Consider the following 19,850-nt stretch of genomic DNA (forward strand, 5'->3'; position numbering starts at 1 on the left):
CTTCAAAAGAAATTTGTATTTGGCACTGAGGAAATGGGTATTGTTCTAAAAATGGTCATCTTTACTTATGTTAGTTATGCCAGGTATCTTCACCATGTAAGTGAATAAAAGCAATAAAATCATATTCATAAGAAATGCATAGCACTTTTGTGCACAGCTGCTGATTTATATAAGTGGACTTCATTCTGCTAGGCAGCATGATTAATATACCAGAAAAGAAAGTAAAAAGTAGGTCAGTGATGTAGGACAATGGTTCTTCAACTTAACTTCCCTTCCTGCCTCCAACTTGAAGCACAATGTTCATTCCTCAAGTTTTGGAGCACTAAATATCACTGTAACAAGACACAGAAGGCAAGAATTATTAGACGTTATCCATCCTTGATCTTTACACAAAATTCCCATGACATCTATAGGAATTCCACAGCTGCACAAAATAGAACAAGGTCTATGGCAAGCAAACCTTTTGGGATTTGCTCTTCAATAAATATCACAAGCATAAGAGAGACAGCAAATGTTAATGTTTTATTTATTTTGAACATATAAAGGTTATAACTCTCAAACAATTCTTTTAGAGCCATCTTGTGGGGAAAATATGCAATTTAAAGCCATACATGTACTGTAATTAGTTTTCTACCAAAAAGATCAGCGCTCAGTATAACATCCCCTTTTTCTTTTAAAAAAATAAATGTCTCAGTCACAATGTAAACTTTTTATAATATTGTTTAAACCACCAGAGCATGAAAGAAGTGCCTTTATGAGCAATCATGTGTTAAATGGTTTGAGATAGAAAATATATTTTATATCAATAAGTTACAGACAATATTTCATGGAAGTATGCTTTCACATCAAATTCCATTCAATCTCCACTCAGCTGTAGACTACAAAAACAAACACAAACTTAGAGAAGCTGACATTTGTTTCAAAGCTTGCTTTGTCAAATGGATCAGATGGAATTATTAAATCTAACTAAGACAGGGTAAAACAAAAAACAAAAACCCTTCTAAATATAATAGTAGATTTAGCACTCAAAGTTGAAAAGCTTTTGCTCTTTAAATCCTTAGGACTGCCAAAATGCTTAAATTTATGGTAATCCTAATGATTTTATGTCAGTTGTTTGCGAAGATCTCATTAAATGGCAGACTTTTATATGTATAAATTATACAGGGCTAGGCATTCAATTGCAGGGCAATCACAAATTTTCGTGCAAGCTTCAGCAACTGAAAGCAATCAGATATCAGAAGTTGTTTGATCTATGCATCTTGTTTACTAAGTAAAGCGTTTATATTTTATCCTAATGAACAAATGCACATATGTATTCCAGGCATCTTAGTCCTTTCTAACTTATGTCCTATTAAAATATTTCATTTACATAGAACATTAAAGCATATCACAACACATTTATCCCACATGTATTTATCTTCTAATACAAAAGTAAAACAGTATCACAGAATATTTCAACAAAGTGCACAATCAAGAAGTTTCACAGAAGTATGCACTTTCTTTTGAGCTGTTACAATCAGTGAATAGGATAACAGGCACATCTCTTAATTTTTATTTTCTTAAATTAAGTACAAACAAATTAAGTTTGACAACAAAGGGTCCTATGGTACGCTAAGCCTCTGACAGCTGTGACTGAACAGAACATTGTGGCACCCAGAAATATAACCAGACAATTTTTGCTAAGGCAAGCACAGGTATTTCAATTTTTAATTTTACACTTCTGCCAAACTTAGTGTGAAAGAAGGTGTATGTGTGTGCTTGAGCTTTCCACAATCCTTAAAGACGACAAGGACATTTACTTCCTCCACATGCTCTTTAAACTTTGGAAAGGAGGCCTGACTCAGGGGCACTTGCCTTAATGAGATTTTGGATTTCTTTGAATTTTGGGTGCTCTTTATCAGCTACCAGCTGCAGCAAAATAGCTTCACTAGTAGTAACTATGATTCCAGTACGAGCAAGACGCTGAAACAGAAAAGAGCAGAGGAAAAAAAATGTCAGATCTTCGAAGCATGAAGGAGCATACACTGCGTGAAAGAGATGGTTGTTAGTTTTTAAAACTACCTACTATTAACAAAGGTATCACTGGCCGAATTCCAGTACTTCCTAACAACGCCATTTATAACACTGGAATGGAAATTGACCATTGGTGGACTTGGGAAAAATGCTCTACTGGGTTACAAATAAGGCTTCCAAGTTGGACTGGATTTTTTCCCCAAGATTTAAGAAGGTAGTAGACCAACTCTCTCTTCTATTAACACCCCATCCCCTCGTGCACTTGAGCAGATTAGCTTCCTTAACACAGACTTGAAAGGCCTTAGGAAAAAAGAATTGGAAAAAGGGAAAATACCTAAATCCAAGCAAAAAGAATTAAGCAAGAATTATAATCGCACCAATTTTTCTTTCTGGACTTGTTTACACGGTAGTATTTTGGTCTTTGGGCTACCCAGCACACTCACACTAATAACCCCCAGAGACAGAGAAAAGCTTTTCAACAGAACATATACATCATACTAGTACAGTAGTAGATGGCTTTAATGGACATCTCATTACAGCTTAGTAACTCCCAAGTTAATTCTGAAAGACTACAGAATTAAAAGCACAGCTACATAAAAAGCAAAACTGAAAGAGGTCTGCTAGATCTTTTATGTGTACTAAACAAAGCAATTTTCCGTGCAGCCCAAGCCATATGACATACTGCAAAGTTTTTACACTTCTAATAGTGTGCTTGTTGCCTGTATAGCAGAGTCATCCTTAAGTAAATGCTGCCCACCTACCCGCTCGCCTTAAGCCTCCCAATAGAACATATGCTTTGGCAGTAAAACTCCTACTGGATCCATCTTTCCCTCAGCCATACTCTGCCCATCAAATCTAATGCACCTACATGGTCCTGAATTAACCAAAGTAAAAGGTAAAAAATGTCTTCAGTCCGGTTTCTACTGCAATTATTAAAGAGGTGCTCCAAACTTTCTAGAGAAGACATAAATCACTGCAGGTAAGTTGTTTATATCATAAAGTAATGATGAGAAAAATTACTAATTTAGGGGACCACTAAAGTGTGGCTGATCTTCAAGGAAAGGAAATGCTTTCTTAGATCACTGCCTTCCAGAGGAAAGAAACAAGCATACGTTCATCTACACCAAAAGAATAAATTAGAACAGATGAGGAAGAATAAAGAAATTCAGCAGGAATAGACTCAGCTGCCTTAATTCAAGACCAAATAGTGACACAAGGCTTTAGCAGCAGACAGGGCAGAGATCAAGAACGGCCACAATCTTGACCAGCTGGGATGAATTATTTCAGCAAGTTCTCATGAAAAGACAACTTAATACTCACTAATTAAAAGACTCCAACTAGCAGCTGTCAGCTGTACGTTAAGACTAAAGACCTCTTTCAATGCTTTGGCATTTTACCAATTTTCTAAGGAAGCACAAAGCCATGGTCAGTCAGGATCACTGACATTCTCCCTGGTTGTGTTTCTTCTCCTGGTCTCCTGCTCCTTATTGTGCCCAGATTTTGTTTATTCTAGCCACAGCCCCCAGTTCTACAGTACGAAGAGAAGACAGAGTTCGCAAGGACAGACAGGAAGAAGGATTCCCCAGATCATACTACAGTGCTGACTGCTTCACAGTCCACAGCAAAACATTTTTCTTTGTGAGAAAATTTTGAAAGACTATACTAAAAATTTCCTTAATACTCATCAGCTTTCTTGAATTACAGTTTTTGCAAGTTTTGCAGTTTTGCTTTTGAGATGATCAATGCCTTTTTGACTGGAAAGAAAAGAAAAGCTAGCTGCTGAGTAATTCAATCTCTGTTGCACTGAACCAATTTCTATGTTTGCAAACACAGTGTAAGTGATAAACAAATGTACAAAGACATAAAAAATGGCAAACAGATTCCAATGTCAGTTTTGTCTGTTTCATCTGCTACTGCTATCACCACAATACAACATTCACTTAGGAACTTCACGATTTCAGTCATTTCTACACTCTGTGTGTGATTATGAAGTATTTGAGAGATGACATTTAAGCTTCCACTTAATTCAAGTTTATGAGAAACAGTAAAAATTATAACTCTTCTTCAATTCTATGAAAAAGAGTACAAAACAGTAGTTATTGTTAGCTTCAATTTCCAAATAAACACAAAGGCTCGGGACAAAACCTTCAAAAACTACATATCAGTTTTTGACGTTCAGCAATGGAAAGTTAGAGCACACCATAGAAATTCCATTTGCATAAATTTTCTAGCACATAGTTGCTTTTAAACTATCCTGTTATATTTATCTCCACTTTCTCAACATGTATGTTAAACTACTAAATCTTTGACTAAGCCCCATGAAGGGGGAAAGAAAGTCTTTACTATAATCACAGTCGTGAGATTAAGCTTTAATTTTCACTGATGAAGAAGGAGGGAGGGACAGACAAGAATAAGTTTTGAACAGAAACACTTATTATACTCCTCTACATTTCAAGGATTTTCAGCAGCAGAACAAATACTGTTTGGAACAACAAAAACAAAAGCTCTGTAGTACTTTTATTCTGTTGTAAACACTCCTTAACAAAATGTCAAGAAATGCAAATGGTTATACAGAGAAAACCATACTGCATGAAACAATCACTTTTCTAATCCTAATATCCCAAAATGGTTTCTACACATTACATCAAAATTTAGGGTGGAAAAATGAAAAAAAAAATTTCTCTGCTGTGGAATTGTTCTGAGAATCACATCTTCCTCTTCTTAAGTTTGCATATGATTCCAGTCAACTGTTCTGAGAAACTCCTTGTCAGAAATAACAAATACAGAAATTAACATAGAAGCTGAAGGGATAATAATCCTTAATTAAGAAACATTACCTCAAGAGCAAACATTCTGTCCATCATACTTCTTGATGAGGTGGCATCAGCTACAATATGAACTTCCAGACCTCTGCCAATTAATTCCAGTGCTGTTTGCTGGATGCAGACATGAGTCTATAGGAGAGGAAACAAAGGCCAAACAAAAAAAGATGCAAATAAATCATCATAAAACTCTATCATGCACTATACTACCTGTATAGTACAGTGTCAAATTAAATCACATAATTAATTAGGGTTCAAATAAGCATTTTTCTATGCATTACATTACTAGAGAACTGGGTTTCACAATATGGTTTTTAAAATGCCAACTAAGTTAAGCTTAAAAACATCTGTTTTCAAATTTTATGAGATAATGTCTTAGAGCAAAAGGATAATCCATTTCATGGAGGATATATGAATTATAAGGTCTATGCAAAATAAATTGGCCTTTTTTAATTACAGAAAGCAATGCTACAACTGTTGTAGGCCAACAGATAACGGCACAGAACAGTATAAGAATGGAGAGGCACATACTTCTACTCCAAACAGGACAACACTGCGGACTCCAGGAATCTCTGCTAATGCTGCTTCAACTTCTGGCAAAACCATTGAAAACTTTGTTTTGGGAAGCACAAGTTTAGCTCCTGTTAAATCAATTTCTTGTACAGTGCTGCCAAGGCCTTTGGGATACTGTTCTGTTACAACGACTGGAATTCCTAAGAGCCGTGCACCTTGGAGCTGTCAGGGGAATGGAAAAGAAAGAGACAAAAATAAATTATCAAAGAATGACAAAAGCAAAGAAATGCCTACTATTTGAAACTGAATAATCTATAAGCTAGCTATACATAGCAATTTAAATATGTCATCAAAACTTACTACAATGGAAAACAACCAACATACCAGCCGTTGACCTACGCTGATGATATCACCGAAGTATTTTATGGCAGGACGGAATCTCTCTTGCATATCACAACAAAAAAACACAGTGCTTGATGGTGTCAGGTTGCCTAAAGTAGTCATCTGAAAAAGAAAATGATGTTTTTAATGCTAGTGAGAGCCTTTCTGAAGAAGCAGCAGAACAAGAAGTCTGGAAAGCTGGTGTCCTAGAGCACCAATGGGCACCACGAAGATCCACCCACTACTGATGTAGATTTTGTTTGCTGTAACTAAAGCATTATGCCTTGCAAGAATCATTTTCCCTGAGCAGGGTTCCATAAAACCTGGCCTCGTGCTCTTGTGAAGCTTCTGTGCATTGACTCAAGCACTGCTGAGATTAGCTGACTGGCCTTTGTGGAGCTTTCCCATCACCCAAGCAGTATGTGACTCAGTCCTCTGCTCTTGCAGAGACTCTTTCTGCAGATCAGTGTGCCACTGTGCCTGCACATTCGGTCCTGAAGGGGAATTTTCTCTCTATCACCCTCATTCATTGGCCCTACTCATTGGGCCCCTCACTGCAAGAAAGACATTGAGGCCCTGGAACGTGTTCAAAGGAGGGCAACAAAGCTGGTGAAGGGTCTGGAACACAGGCCATATGAGGAGAGGCTGAAGGAGCTGGGAATGTTCAGCCTGGAGAAGAGGAGGCTCAGGGGAGACCTCATTGCTCTCTATAACTTCCTGAAGGGAGGCTGTAGTGAGCTGGGGGTCGGCCTCTTCTCTCATGTCATTAGTGATAGGACCAGAGGGAATGGCTTCAAGCTACGGCAGGGGAGATTCAGGCTGGACATGAGGAAGTATTACTTTTCAGAAAGGGTGGTCAGGCACTGGAATGGACTGCCCAGGGAGGTGGTGGAGTCACTGAGCCTGGGGGTGTTCAAGGAAAGACTGGATGTTGTGTTGAGGGACATGGTTTAGTAGGAGCTATTGGGAATAGGTGAACGGTTGGACTGGATGATCTTTTAGGTCTTTTCCAACCTTGGTGATTCTGCGATTCTATGCAATTCTATGATTCCTCATGCAATGATTCTGCAAAGCCTCTCTTTCCTGACTCAAGCATCATGGTACTTGGTCCTTTGCTCTTGCAGTGCTACTAAGCCCTGATTCAAGCCCCACTGGTCCAGCACTGGCCTTTGAGAGCTTCCTTCCCTTCAACTTGAGCCAAAGAGTCTCACCAAGGGAACCTCTTTCCTCTGTCTCAAGGGCTGTATTATCTGTTCCTCAAGACAGTGCAAGCCTTGCACCTCTGTCTAAAAGCCACAGAGAGGGGATGTGTGCTCTTGCAGGGCATCTAGGCCCTGATTCAGGTGCCCTACAACACTATGCAGCCTTGCCTACTGCCCAGGCAGCACCTGTTGTCACAGCAGGGGAATGAAGTCCTTGCAGGGCACCTTTTCTGTAAGCCATGGGGCCAGACCCCAGTGCCATGAAGAAGGAACATGTGGTCCTGCAGCATTTCCGTGTCCTGAGGAGAAAGAACCCCACGGAGCCAGATATGCTCTACTCATGCAAAGCCTCTACACCTACCTTTGTCTGCCACAGGGTCTGGATCCTGCACTCGCAAGGCACCTGAATCAGGACAAGAGCCACATCTGAGGCCCCACGGTGCTCAGCTCTAACAAATGAGGCACAGAGAGAGCAGAGGACAAGGCCCGTGGTAATCTAGCAAGGGGAAAGAAGCCAGCCATACAAAGTGAGCAGCAGTATGATAGGCGTCTGCTGGCTTTCACACCAAGAGCTGCTGCTCGATCCTACATAAAGATACACGTGTCAATTGCCACAGACACAGCTGGTCCTGCAGGCCTCAGGCACAAAGTGGAAATCAGGGAAAATCTGAGCTTGGTAAGGTTTCTGACACTGCAACTTCTGGAAGTCCTTGCACATTTGGGAAACTCTCTTACCTTTCACACTGGCAATGCTTTATCTTCCTGGACTTCACTGTGCATCCATCCCTTAGGCTTGTGAGATTTATGTTTTGGATTAGTCCATGAAGGTCTTGAAAACTTCCACACTCAGGGCAGCACTACCTTGCTGAATAGCTCACTTGGTGTTTTTTCATTTTTCCTTTCCTCCAGCCCTAAACCTCTCCAGTCACAGCTGATATGACCGTCTCCGCTTCTCCCATCTGGCACTGTTGTGAAGAGCCCGTCCCGTTCCCCACAATCCCTTCCCCACCAGCACCATGTAGTCCTCATCAAGAACACATCCCACTCACAGAGCAAGTGCTCCAGCCATACTGCATCACTGCTCCTGAAACACGTAGCCCTCACTGCTCATATCCAGGCAGGGCAATACCCAGCCAGCTCCTGCTCACAGTTCAGATGAGCAAGGTCTGGAGTCAGGAGCATTAGTTGCCTTGGTGCTGGTTTTGTGTCCTGGCAGTGGGGGCACTCAGGAGACACAGACTCACAGCAGCAGAGGGAAGCTGTGTGTGGCACACTCCATGGAAAGCTGGCAGGGTTTCCTCCTTCAGGAACTCCCCCCGCTCTCCAGGTCAGGATATGATGTGGCCTCTCTGTCTTTTCCAGTAGCACCTGCTGCAGCAACAAAGAATCACAGAATTGCTCAGTTTGGAAAAGACCTTCAAGATCATCAAGTCCAACCACAACCTAACCATATTACCCTAGCAACTCTCTGCTAAATCATCTCCCTGAGCACCACATCCAAATGGTTTTTAAACAGATGCAGGAATGGTGACTCAACCACCTCCCGGGGAGCCTATTCCAGTGCCTAACAACCCTTTCTGTAAAAAAGTTTTTCCTGATTTCCAAACCAAACGTACCCTGGTGCAACTTAAGGCCATTTCCCCTCATCCTGTCACCCATCATCAGTGAGAAGAGACCAACCCCGCTCTCACTGTAAGCCTTTCAGATATTAGAAGAGAGAAGTAAAGTTTTCCCTCAGCCTCCTTTTCCCCAGACTAAACAGCCCCTTTCTTTCAGTCTCTACCCATAAAGCACATTCTCCAAGCCCTTCACAAGCCTTGCTGCCCTTCTTTGGACCTGCGCCAGCAGCTCAATGTCCTTTCTGTACTGGTGTGCCAAAACTGAAAAGAGTACACGAGGTCAGGCCTCACCAGTGCCAACTACAGGGGCAGGATGACTTCCCTAGTCCTGCTCACCGCACCATTCCTGACACAAGCCAGGATGCCACTGGCCTTTTGGCCACCTGGGCAATCTGCTGGCTCATATTTAGCTGACTGTCCATCAGTACACCAAGGTCCCTTTCAGCCCAAGATCTTACCAGCCTCTCCTTCCCAAGCCTGTAAAGTTGCCTGGGGTTGTTGTGACCAAAATGCAGCACCCAACTCTTGGCCCTATTGAAACTCATACAGTTTACCATCAGTCCTATCGATCCAGTCTATCCAGGTCCCTCTGTAGTGCCCTTCTTCCCTCTGGCAGATCCACACTCCCTCCCAACTCAGTGTCGCCTGCAAACTTACTGAGGATGAACTCAATCTCCTCATCAAGATCGTTAATAAAGATGTTAAATAGAAGCAGCCCCAGGATGGAGTCCTGGGGGACACCACTTGTGACCAGCCACCAACTGGATTTAATTACATTGACCACAACAATTTGGGCATGGTCATCCAGCCAGCATTTCACCCAATGGAGCGTATGTCCATCCGTACCAGTTTTTCCATGAGAATGTTGTGGGGGATAGCGTCAAAGGCTCTACAGGAGTGCAGGTAGACCACACTGACAACCTTACCTTCATCCACTAAGCAAGTCACCTTGTCATAGAATGAAATCAGGTTTGTCAAACAGGATCCATCACTCAAGAAGCCATACTGACTGGGCCTGATCCCCTGGTTGACCTTTAACTGGTCTATGATGGGGCCAGAGATTATCCATTCCATAACCTTCCCTGGCACCCAGGTGAGACTGATACATGTGTAGCTACAAGGATCATCTTTCCAGCCCTTTTTGAGGATGGGTGTCACATCTGCCAGTCTCCAATCTGCCAGGACATCCGCGGTTATCCAGGACTGTTGACGAATGATGGAGAGTGGCTTGGCAAACGCATCCACCAACTCCTTCATTAATCTAGGGTGCAATTCATCAAGCCCCATGGACTTGTAAGCATCCAGCTTCAGAGCAGGTCCAAAACCATCTCACTGTGGATCGTGCAGGGCCTATTCTGTTCCTCATCCCTATCTACCACTGCAGGGGGCTTTGTGCCCAGGGAGTAACAACTCTTACTATTAAAGTCTGAGGCAAAGAAGGCATTAAATACCTCAGCCTCATCCTGATCCTTGGTCACTAAGTTGCCCTCGGTGTCCAGCAAGGGCAAGATTCTCCCTAGCCCTCCTCTTGCTGTTGATGTATTTATAGAAATACCTATTGTTGTTCTTTACCTTAGTTGACAAGCTCAGTTCTAGCTGGGCTTTGGCTTTTTTAATTTTCTCCCCACACAGCTTCACTATGTATCTGTATCTCACCATAAGTAGCTTGCTCACTCTCCCAAAGACCATAAACTTTCCTTGTGTTCTTGAGGTCCAGCTAAAGGTCTCTGTTCAGCCACTCCAGCCTCTTTTGTCTGTTGGCTTATCTTCCGTGACTTGGACATGGTCAGCTCCTGCACCTTCAAAATTACTTCCTTAAAGTATTCCTAGCCTTCCTGGGCCTAGACTCTCATGCTCTCCAAAACTACCTTCCAAGAGCCCCTCTCAACCGTGATCCTAAAGAGGTTAAAGTCTACCCTCCAGAAGTCCAAGGTGGCAGTCCTGCTGACTCCCCTCCATGGTTCAACAAGGATCGAGAAATCTACTGTCTCATGATGACTATCCCCGGATGGCCTCCAACCTTTACATCCCCAACAAGATCTTCTTTGTTAACAAACAGCAGGTCCAGGATTTTGTTTCCCCTTGTTAGCTCCTTCACCAGCTGTGTCAGGAAGTTATCTCCCACACACTCTAGGAATCTCCAGGACCGTTCTCTACCTGCTGTACTATAAATCCAGCAGATGTCTGGGAAGTTGAAGTTCCCCACAAGAACAAGGGGAAGAGACAGTGAGACCTCACCCAACTCTCGGTAAAGTGTCTTGTCCACCACTTCATCCTGGTTGGGTGGCCTGTAGAAGACTCCCATGATAATATCAGTCCTATTGGCCTTCGCTTTTATTCTGACCCACAAGCTCTCAACCCTATCATCACCATCATTAATTTCCATACATTCACATTCTCCCTTTACATAGAGGGCTACACCACCACCTTTCTGCCTTGCCTGTCTCTTTTGAAAAGTCGGTAGCCATCCATCACAGCACTCCAGCTGAGTCATTCCACCATGTTTCCATGATGGTGATTATATTGTAGCTTTCTGACCGCACAATGGCCTGCAGCTCCTCCTGTTTATTACCAATGCTGTGTGCATTAGTGTAAAAGCACCTGAGCTGGGCCTCCTTTTGAGTGGCAGTAGTCCTAGTACCCTTATGACCATACTCAGGTTTCCATAGCCACCAACCTCACACCAACCCTCATGTTCTTCCTACAAAAGGGTGAGGCGTTCTCCTCCTTCACCAAGACACAAGACTGTGGGATCTTACTAGCACATCCCTCTCCTACAAGCACCAGACAGTACATGTGGGCTCCATTCTAGTGACCCCAGTTACATCCCCACTGCCCTTCATACCTAGTTTAAAGCTCTATCAATGATCCTTCCCAACTCCCATCTTAAGACCCCTTTCCAGTGGTAGGAGAAGCTACTCCTATCAGTTGCCAGCAGGCTTGGTCACATGCAAACACCAGTGAGAGGCGGAGGCTGGTCATTGTCCACTCTTCCCAGACAACCACTGCAGGTGGACATTACAGCCTCAGTACTAGAGAATCACTGCTGTATATGTTTGGACACCTGTGGCAACAGCAGTTCCATGATGCCATGCCTTCATCAGTTCTTTTTTGAATATATCCATCAGTGGGCTAAGAGAAAGCCCCAGTTTTCCCTCTGCAAAAGAAGGGTTAGCTCCATTCTGCACTTGGTGAGGACAAACAGAGTCTCTCGGGAGCTCACTGTTACAACATCTGAAGGGATATCAGTCATGGTCCACCAGGCAGGGAGAGCTCCTAGACACCTAGGCTCTCAATCACAGGCTGCGAGTCCAGGGTTTCCATGGGTGGCCTCCAACCCCACATATGGGCATATCTCTACAGCCAGCATCCAGCTATTCTCAAGCTCCTGCTGCCCTGGCTGCATCAGGAGCTGGAGCGGATCTTGGAAGCTGGGATGCTTTCAGCCTCTGAAGTGTGGTGCCTCATCATCTCCAGACTGTGCTTCTGTAGCCTGGATAAGGCAGTTCTCACTGTGCTACTGCATACCTGTCTGAGAGGACAAAGAGCTGACTTTGTGCAATGGTTCTTTGCCACAACTGTGCAGCAGCACAGTAGGGAGGACTCCCATGATGCCAGAGGACATGACAGCAGCCCCAGTCCCTGTTGCCTACCCAGTGGGAACTCCTGCGCACAGCTAGAACTCTCCAGCACAGGATCCAGCACAGGAAAGATCCCCAGAACCTAAACTCCTGAACTCCCTGGGGGTCACAGCTGTACCCCATGCATCCCTGTTCCTGTGCCTGGGAATCCAGAAGTGCTCCCAAGAGGAACCAGAAAAGACACTCCACTGCTGGCCAGGGCAAATATCGTATACATGAAGGGTCCTGGAGACAGAGAAGGTCCTGAGCCTTCCAGAACTCTTTGCTGTCCTACAAGAGGCCACCACATCGGCAACACCAGGACTTCACCCCACAAGCTGACAAAACAAGGATTTGGCCAGCAGACGGGACAGACACCAGCTGTCAGGGACATCAGAAGGTTCACAGCAGATGAGCTGAGAAGATGTAAGACAGATAAGCTATACAAAAAGCCACAGTATTACTAGTGATTCACTTATCATTGCTATTCCTATCCCTGAAAAAAGTACTCAAATATAGGGTCTCAAAGAAGCTGAGTCTCCAGCTGAGCCTGGAGATATTTTAGGGGAATCTCATAACAAATACCTGAAAGGAAAGTGTGAAGAGGACAGAGCCATGCTCTTAGTGATGCCCAGTGAGAGAACAAAAGACAACAGGCACAAACTGAAACATGGGAGGTTCCCTTTCAATATCGAGCAGCACTCTTTCACTGTGAAGTTGCCCAGGCAGGTGGAGTCACCATTCTTCAGAAATGCTCAAAAGCCCTTTTTGAAGTGAGAAATGGGATCAGATGACTTCAGGAGGTCCCTACTCACCTCAGCTATTCTGTGATGGAGGTGACAACCTGCAAGGTCATCAGGTTTCCCCTACTCTCCATTAAGATCTCCAATAAGGACTGATCTTGCCCAGAGCACTGGGGAATGGGCAGGGCAGAGAGGTTGGTATTGAGAATGGTCAGCTCGGTGGCCAGCATGTAACAGCCTCAGGAATCAGATAATGAACCTGGTCTGCATGATCTTTAAGCCCCGCCTGTGCAGCATGGGTCTTTGCCTTCATTCTCGCAAAACCTCCTTCTCCTGCTGGCACAGTTATCATCAGGCCTAGCTCTCTGTTCTTGCACAGCCTCTCTGCTTGATTTGAGTATCCTACGTCTTGGCTCTCTGCTTTTCAGAGTTAAAATTAATGCTACTTCATACTAAAATCACCTTAGTGGGAGGTATCCCTGCCTATAGCAGGGGGGATTGGAGCTAGATAATCCTGAAGATGTTCCAACCCAAATCTATGATTCTATGATTCTTCTTTGATAACATGTAGGAGGGGCAGGTGAGTTCCCTCTGTGTTAAGAAATGAAGAGACCATGAGGAGATCACATTGAGAAGCAGTCAGAAACAGGTTGAGAGCCTGTGGATTAAAATTAGGAATGAGATCAAAGCTAAACTGGTAGTCCAGGTCTACTACAGGCCACCTATCTAGAGGATTCTGTTGATAAGACCTTCCTGCTTCAGCTGCAAAAAGTTTCATTTCCAGACGGGTGATTTCAACAACCCAGATATCTGCCAGCAAGATAACACAGTGAACTGTATGCGTTCCAGGAGACTCCTGGAGTCCACTAAGTACAATTTCCTGGTTCAACTACTGGACCGACCAATCAGAGGTGAAGCTTTGCTGTACATGGTGCTCACCAATGTGGAAGAGATAGTTAACAATATTAAGATTGGAAGTAGCCTGGGCTGCAGTGACCATGCCCTGATTGAGCTCATGACCTCGAGGAACACAGGCCTAGCAATGAGAGGAGTGAGGACCCCAAACTTTAGAAGAGCAAACTTCAGGTTGCTTAAGGAATTGTTGGGCAAAATTACTTGGGAAGAAGTCCTCAGAGACAAAGGAGTGGTACAAAGCTGGCTACTCTTTAAGGACACCTTTCTGAGAGTGCAAGAGCTCTCTGTTTTGCACAGTAAGTAAGCGGGCAGTGAAAGCAGGAAACTGACGTGGTTTGGCAAGGACCTGCTGGGCAAACTGAAGCACAAGGGCAAGTACAGGCAGAAACAAGGATGTGTCTCCTGTGAGGAATACAGGAATGCTGTCTGGGCTTGTAGAGATGGGATTAGGAAAGACATGGTACAGATGGAACTGAACTTGGTCAGGGATGTTAAAAACTAGAAAAGATTCCAAAGGTACGTGGTCAGAAGAGTCAGGCGCAAGACAGCATACCTCTTCTGCTAAATGAGTAAGAAGAATTGGCTACAACAGATATGGAGAAGGCTGAGGTGTTAAGTTCTTTGCCTCAATCTTCACTGACAGCCAGGATTCTCACATACCTGAACCTCTAGTTGGCAATTAAGGGAGTAAACACACCTCCACTGCAAGGGTGGAGCAAGTCTGAGACTGACTCATGAGACTGACCAGGTACAAGTAAACAGGGCCAGATGACATGCATCCCAAGGTCCTAAAGGATCTGGCTGCTGAGATGTTCTCCGTCATATTTGAAAAGTTATGACTGTCAGACGAATTCCTCAGGGACTGGAAAAAGGGAAACATCACTTCCATTTACAAGAAAGGGAAGGAGGAGGCCCCAGGGAACTATAGGCTGGTGAGCCTCACCTCTGTGCCTGGGAAGATCATGGATCAGATCCTCCTGAATCACATTTTAAGGCAATGAAGGATGAGTGGGTGATCCGAGAAAGCCAGCATGGCTTCACCAACGGAAAGCCATGTCTGAACAGTCTGGTAGCTTTCTATAATGGAGCTAGATTAGTGGACAAAGGGAAGGCAACTGCTGTCATCTACCTGGACTTTTGCTAGGCCTTTGACATGGTTTCTCATCACATACTTACCTCTAAATTGGAGAGATACGGAATTAGTTGGAAGGTTGTTACAGAGGGTTGTTTTCAATGGTTCTACGTATGTCCAGGTGGAGGTGGTAACAAGCATTGTCATAGAATGATAGAATGGCCTGGGTTGAAAAGGACCATAAAGATAACCTAATTTCAATCCCCCTGCCACTGGGGGTGGGATCACCAACCACTAGACCACTAGACCAGTGGCTGGTCTAGTCCCTGTCCAGGTCCCCGGCACCAGTACTCTTTAACATCTTGATCAATGAGATAGAAGATGAGATTGAGCAATGACTTGCTTCAGCAAGTCTGCTGATGATACCAAGCTGAGTGGTGCGGTTAATCCAATAAAAGGAAGGGATACCATCCAGCGGTAGATAACTTAGATAAACTTGAAAGGTGGGCCCTTGTGAAACTAACTAGAAAGAAAAGTGCAAGGTTTTGCACTTGGATTGAGGTACTTTCAGATATGTAAACAAACTGGGAGAAGAGCTCCTTGAGAGCTGCCCTGCTGAGAAGGATTTAGGGGTCCCAGTTGATGAAAAACTTACCATCAGCACTTCACAAGCACTCATATCCCAAAATGCCAATGGAATCCTGGGTTCCATCAGAAGAGGAGTGGCCAACAAGGTGACAGAGGTGATTAGCCCACTCTACCCTGCCCTCACAAGGTTCCAGCTGGAGTACTGTGTTCAAGTCTGGGGTCCCAAAAACAGGAAGGATGTGGAGCTTTCAGCTTTGCCATTCAGAGGGACCTCAACAGACTCAAAAAGTGGGTCCAGATGAATCTAATGAGGTTCAACACAGCAAAGTGCAAGGCTTTGCACTTGGGTTGGAGGAATCCCAGGCATTTATACAGACTGGGAGGAGCAATCCTTGAGAGCAGCCCTGCAGAGAAGGGCCTAGGGGTCCTAGTAGAAGAAAAACTTAAGCTCTTGCAGCTTGGAAAGCAGATGGTATCCTGGGCTCCATCAGAAGAGGAGTGGCCGGCAGAGACAGAGAGGTGACTGTCCCTCTCTACTCTGCTCTTGTGACATCCCATCTGGAGTACTGTGTCCAGATCTGGGGCCCCCAGTACAGGAAAGACAGGAAGCTGTTGGAGAGAATCCAGAGGAGGGACACAGATGATTAGAGGGCTGCAAAACCTCCCCTACAATGACAGGCTGAGGGAGCTAGGCTTGTTCAACCTGGAGAAGAGCTGGATGTCAGGGGGAAGTTCTTTGCAGAGAGAGTGATGAGGTGCTGGAACAGACGGCCCAGAGAGGCTGTGAATGCTTCATCCCTGGAGGTGTTGAAAGCCAGGTTGGATGGGGCCCTGGGCAGCCTGGTCTAGCAATAAATATGGAGGTTGGTGGCCCTGCTTGCAGCATGGGGGGTGGAGCTTCATGATCCTTGAGATCCCTTCCAACACAAGCCATTCTGTAATTCTATGATTCTTTCAGAGAGGATCCAGAGGTAGCCACAAGAATGATCCAAGGGCTGGAGCACCTCCCCTCTGAAGACAGGCTGAAGGAACTGGGCTTGTTCAGCCTGGAAGAGAGAAAGCTGAGGGGAGAAGTCATTGCAGCCTTCCAGTATTTAAAGCAAGTTTATAAACAGAAGGAAAATCAACTTTTCACAAGGGTATATACTGATAGGACAAGGGGGATCAGTCTGGGGAAAAGGAAGCTGAGAGGATACCTTACTGCTCTCTTAGAGAAAGGTGACTGTAGTAAGAGCAGGGTTGGTCTCTTCTCACCTGTGACAGGACAAAGGGAAACGGCCTCAAGTTGCGCCAGGGTAGCTTCAGGTTGGATATCAGAAAAAGCTTCTTTACAGAGAGGATTGTTAAGCAGTGCAATAGGCTCCCCAGGGAAGTGGCTGAGTCACCATCCTTGAATGTGTTTAAAAACCATCTGGATGTGGTGCTCAGGGACACGATTTAGCAGTAGGTTGTTAGAGTTAAGGTAGTATGGTTGAGGTTGGATTTAATGATCTTGAAGGTCTTTTCCAACCTGAGCGATTCTATGATTGTATGTTTCTAAACTAGAGGAGCGGAGATATAGATTATATGTCAGAAGGAAGGTTTTGGGGTTTTTTTGTTAGCTTTTTTGTTTTTACTAAAGAGCCGTGAGGTACTGGAACAAGCTGCCCACAGTGATTGTGGATGCCCCATCCCTGGTGATGTTTAAAGTCAGGCTGGAACCATTCTATGATTCTATGATACTTCGAGCCAAAACAGAAGGAGAAAAATTGTTCCAGACTGATTTCAACATATTTCTAAAATTAATGTGATACGAGTGGTACAGTACAGGGACAAATAGGTAATCAGAATTTTATTGCATGGGAGACAAGACAATCGAAATGTACATGGAAAATTCTAAGCTCTGAAAAGGGATGGAAGAACACATTACTTAAAGTATCAGGGAAAAAGAAAAGCTATCAACAGCAGGAGTACATTCCTAGAATTCATTTTCATCTCTCCATATCTTAGAGCTGACACAAAATTAAGATAAATTAAAGATTAAAAAAAAAAGACTTCCATTTCATACAAGCTTTAAGCAGCACACATACACATAATTGCATCACGTAGTCAATTTCTTTTGTCTGTGAGATCTTCTAGCACAAAGTTGATGAAAGACCAAAGGCTAAAATGAAAGTGGAGAAGGTTGACAGTATTACTGCCAGAAAATGCACTGAATAAATATTAATGATAAAAATAATATTCTAGATTTCCCCTTGAGCAGGCAGAGTCCAATGGAAGTGAGATTTTAAAAAATATTTTGAAAAAAATCACAGAGTTAAAGTCTGCATTTTGGCACAATTTGAAAGAGTGCTTTTTATTTGTATGAAATTACTTGCATTGCCTGCAGAAGCAAGAGATAAGGCTCCAGCTAAAGGCTACATTTAAAAAAAAAGCAACTGCACACTATTCTTAATTACAAGACAACCCAAGAGAAATTACATCCATTCAGGAGCTTTTCAGAACGCTTAAATCAAACTGAATGAGTGCTCCTGGCAAGTACCCATTAATTTTATACACTTCATATTTTGCAAATTGAGATTCAGACATTTTAAGCTAAAATAAAATCACAAAACCAGTAAAACACTATATTTCAAAAGAACAGAGAATCAGGAATCCTTAAATATTACTCCCAGATCTTTCACCGATTCATCTCTTAGTTCTTAAACAAATCAATTTGATCTCAAAGACTACAAAACTACAAAGGAAGCCATGTTCACTTGCATGAAATGGTTTGTTTAAGCTGCTGTGAAAGTTATTTCCACATTAGAAATGTAGAAAGTAAATTCCCACACCTCACAGTTTGTGTGCCAACTGCTCTCAAAGCATCAAATACTCCTAATACAAGAAGGGCAAAGCAGCACATAAAAACTTTACTACAGATGGTGGAATCTCCATTCTTTGAGGTTTTCAGGAGACAGTGAGGAAAAACAACACCCAATTTGTCTCTGCACATGCATTAGGTAGAGTGGCCACTAGACACCTCTACTAAATTCTTCTGCAGTTCTACACAGTGAGGCATCACTGTCCTCAGCAGAGGAACAAACATGAGCCAATAGGAAAAGCCAACAAGAAGTTGATGAGTCTAGCCTTGCAGAAAGATCAAGAGCACCAAAATGTTCTTCATAAAAACCTACTCCGTTTGATGCATTTTAAAAACGGGTCACAATTTACAGGGCCTATGCCTTCCATCCCACAGCTCTGCTGTTTTCACTCTGCAATATTTTCCTCACCCACAACTCCTTTGTTACAACTTAAGAGCATTATTTCAAGTTCTGTCCACAGTGGATTTGAAAAGCAAGCATATTACCTCCTTCTTTCATACAGACACCTACGCACAACCACTACTACCACATCTCACTTCAGCCAGCCAACACTGCCTTAACAACACTACTTCTTTGTCATACTGCTACTCAGCACTAGGAAGGCCTCAGAGAAGACTGGTCAATTCACAGTCCGCACAGGCTCCATTCAACTATTTTCCAGTATGCTATTTGCTCTTTCCATGATTGACGATATTTAAGACTCCAGAAATCCCATTTAACCTCAAAATCTTTACTTGAGCACTCCCTCATCTTTTATTTCTGTAGCTGAGTTTTTCTACTTTAGTGCAATACTTTCCATTTTCAACTGCACCATGTTACACTCCACCTATCCAACTTACCAACAAAATCCCAATTTGTATATTCTCAGATGCTTACAGTTTCTCCCAGCTTGGAATCTACTGTAAGAATAGCATTTATCCGAAGTTTGGCAGTGTTTTCAAACACTGGACTCAGAACAGACCTTAACACACTCAATCCGTTATTTGTCCCATTTGACAGTGAAGCACTGAAAACAAAGAAGCCCCTTTCCAGACAGCATTCTTTTTACACTTCCATTGAGTCCCATGTTTTTACAGCAAATAACACAAGGAGCAGGTGCTCAAGTTTTGTATCTGCTTTCTTTTATTATCAAGTTGGTTTAATGCAACAATTTCTGCACCTAAGTTTAATATAAAGAACATTATAAAATAAAGTTGTGTTGTGTATGTTTGCTACATAAAAACTTTCACAAACTCTAACAAATAAATCTTACATTAGTTCTCATTTTTACTTATGAACTTGGAGTTTGTAATGAGCAATGCAACACACGGCAAAAGAACCCAGAAGTAGATGAGTTCAAAATCAATACCAGCTGCTTTTCCATAGAACCAGATATTTGAAAAGACAAGAGAATGGCAAAAATTAGGCAGGCTGGGAGGCTGGTGAGCAGAAATAGTGCTCCACGACAGCCAAACAATTCTCTGTCAAAATCCACACCAAGTAAAATCTCTCTTTTTTTTTTTTTTTTTTTTTTGGGGGG

General features: G+C 43.2%; 1 protein-coding gene across 1 annotated transcript in view; it reads right to left on the reverse strand.

Moving 5' to 3' along the window:
* Positions 1-503: 503 nt before the first annotated feature.
* Positions 504-19,850, reverse strand: part of ISOC1 (isochorismatase domain containing 1) — a 24,119-nt gene continuing 4,772 nt past the window's right edge. Inside the window, exons 2-5 of the mRNA XM_042866333.1 lie at positions 5,733-5,852; positions 5,367-5,570; positions 4,851-4,967; positions 504-1,962 (exon numbers count right to left, since the gene is read on the reverse strand). Coding sequence (XP_042722267.1) covers positions 1,816-1,962; positions 4,851-4,967; positions 5,367-5,570; positions 5,733-5,852 — 588 coding nt within the window. The 3' untranslated portion in view covers positions 504-1,815. The remainder of the gene's footprint in view (positions 1,963-4,850; positions 4,968-5,366; positions 5,571-5,732; positions 5,853-19,850) is intronic.

The sequence above is a fragment of the Lagopus leucura genome, unplaced genomic scaffold (assembly GCF_019238085.1).
Source record: "Lagopus leucura isolate 7727_CA_CO unplaced genomic scaffold, USGS_WTPT01 Super-Scaffold_810, whole genome shotgun sequence".
Lineage (NCBI taxonomy): Eukaryota > Metazoa > Chordata > Aves > Galliformes > Phasianidae > Lagopus > Lagopus leucura.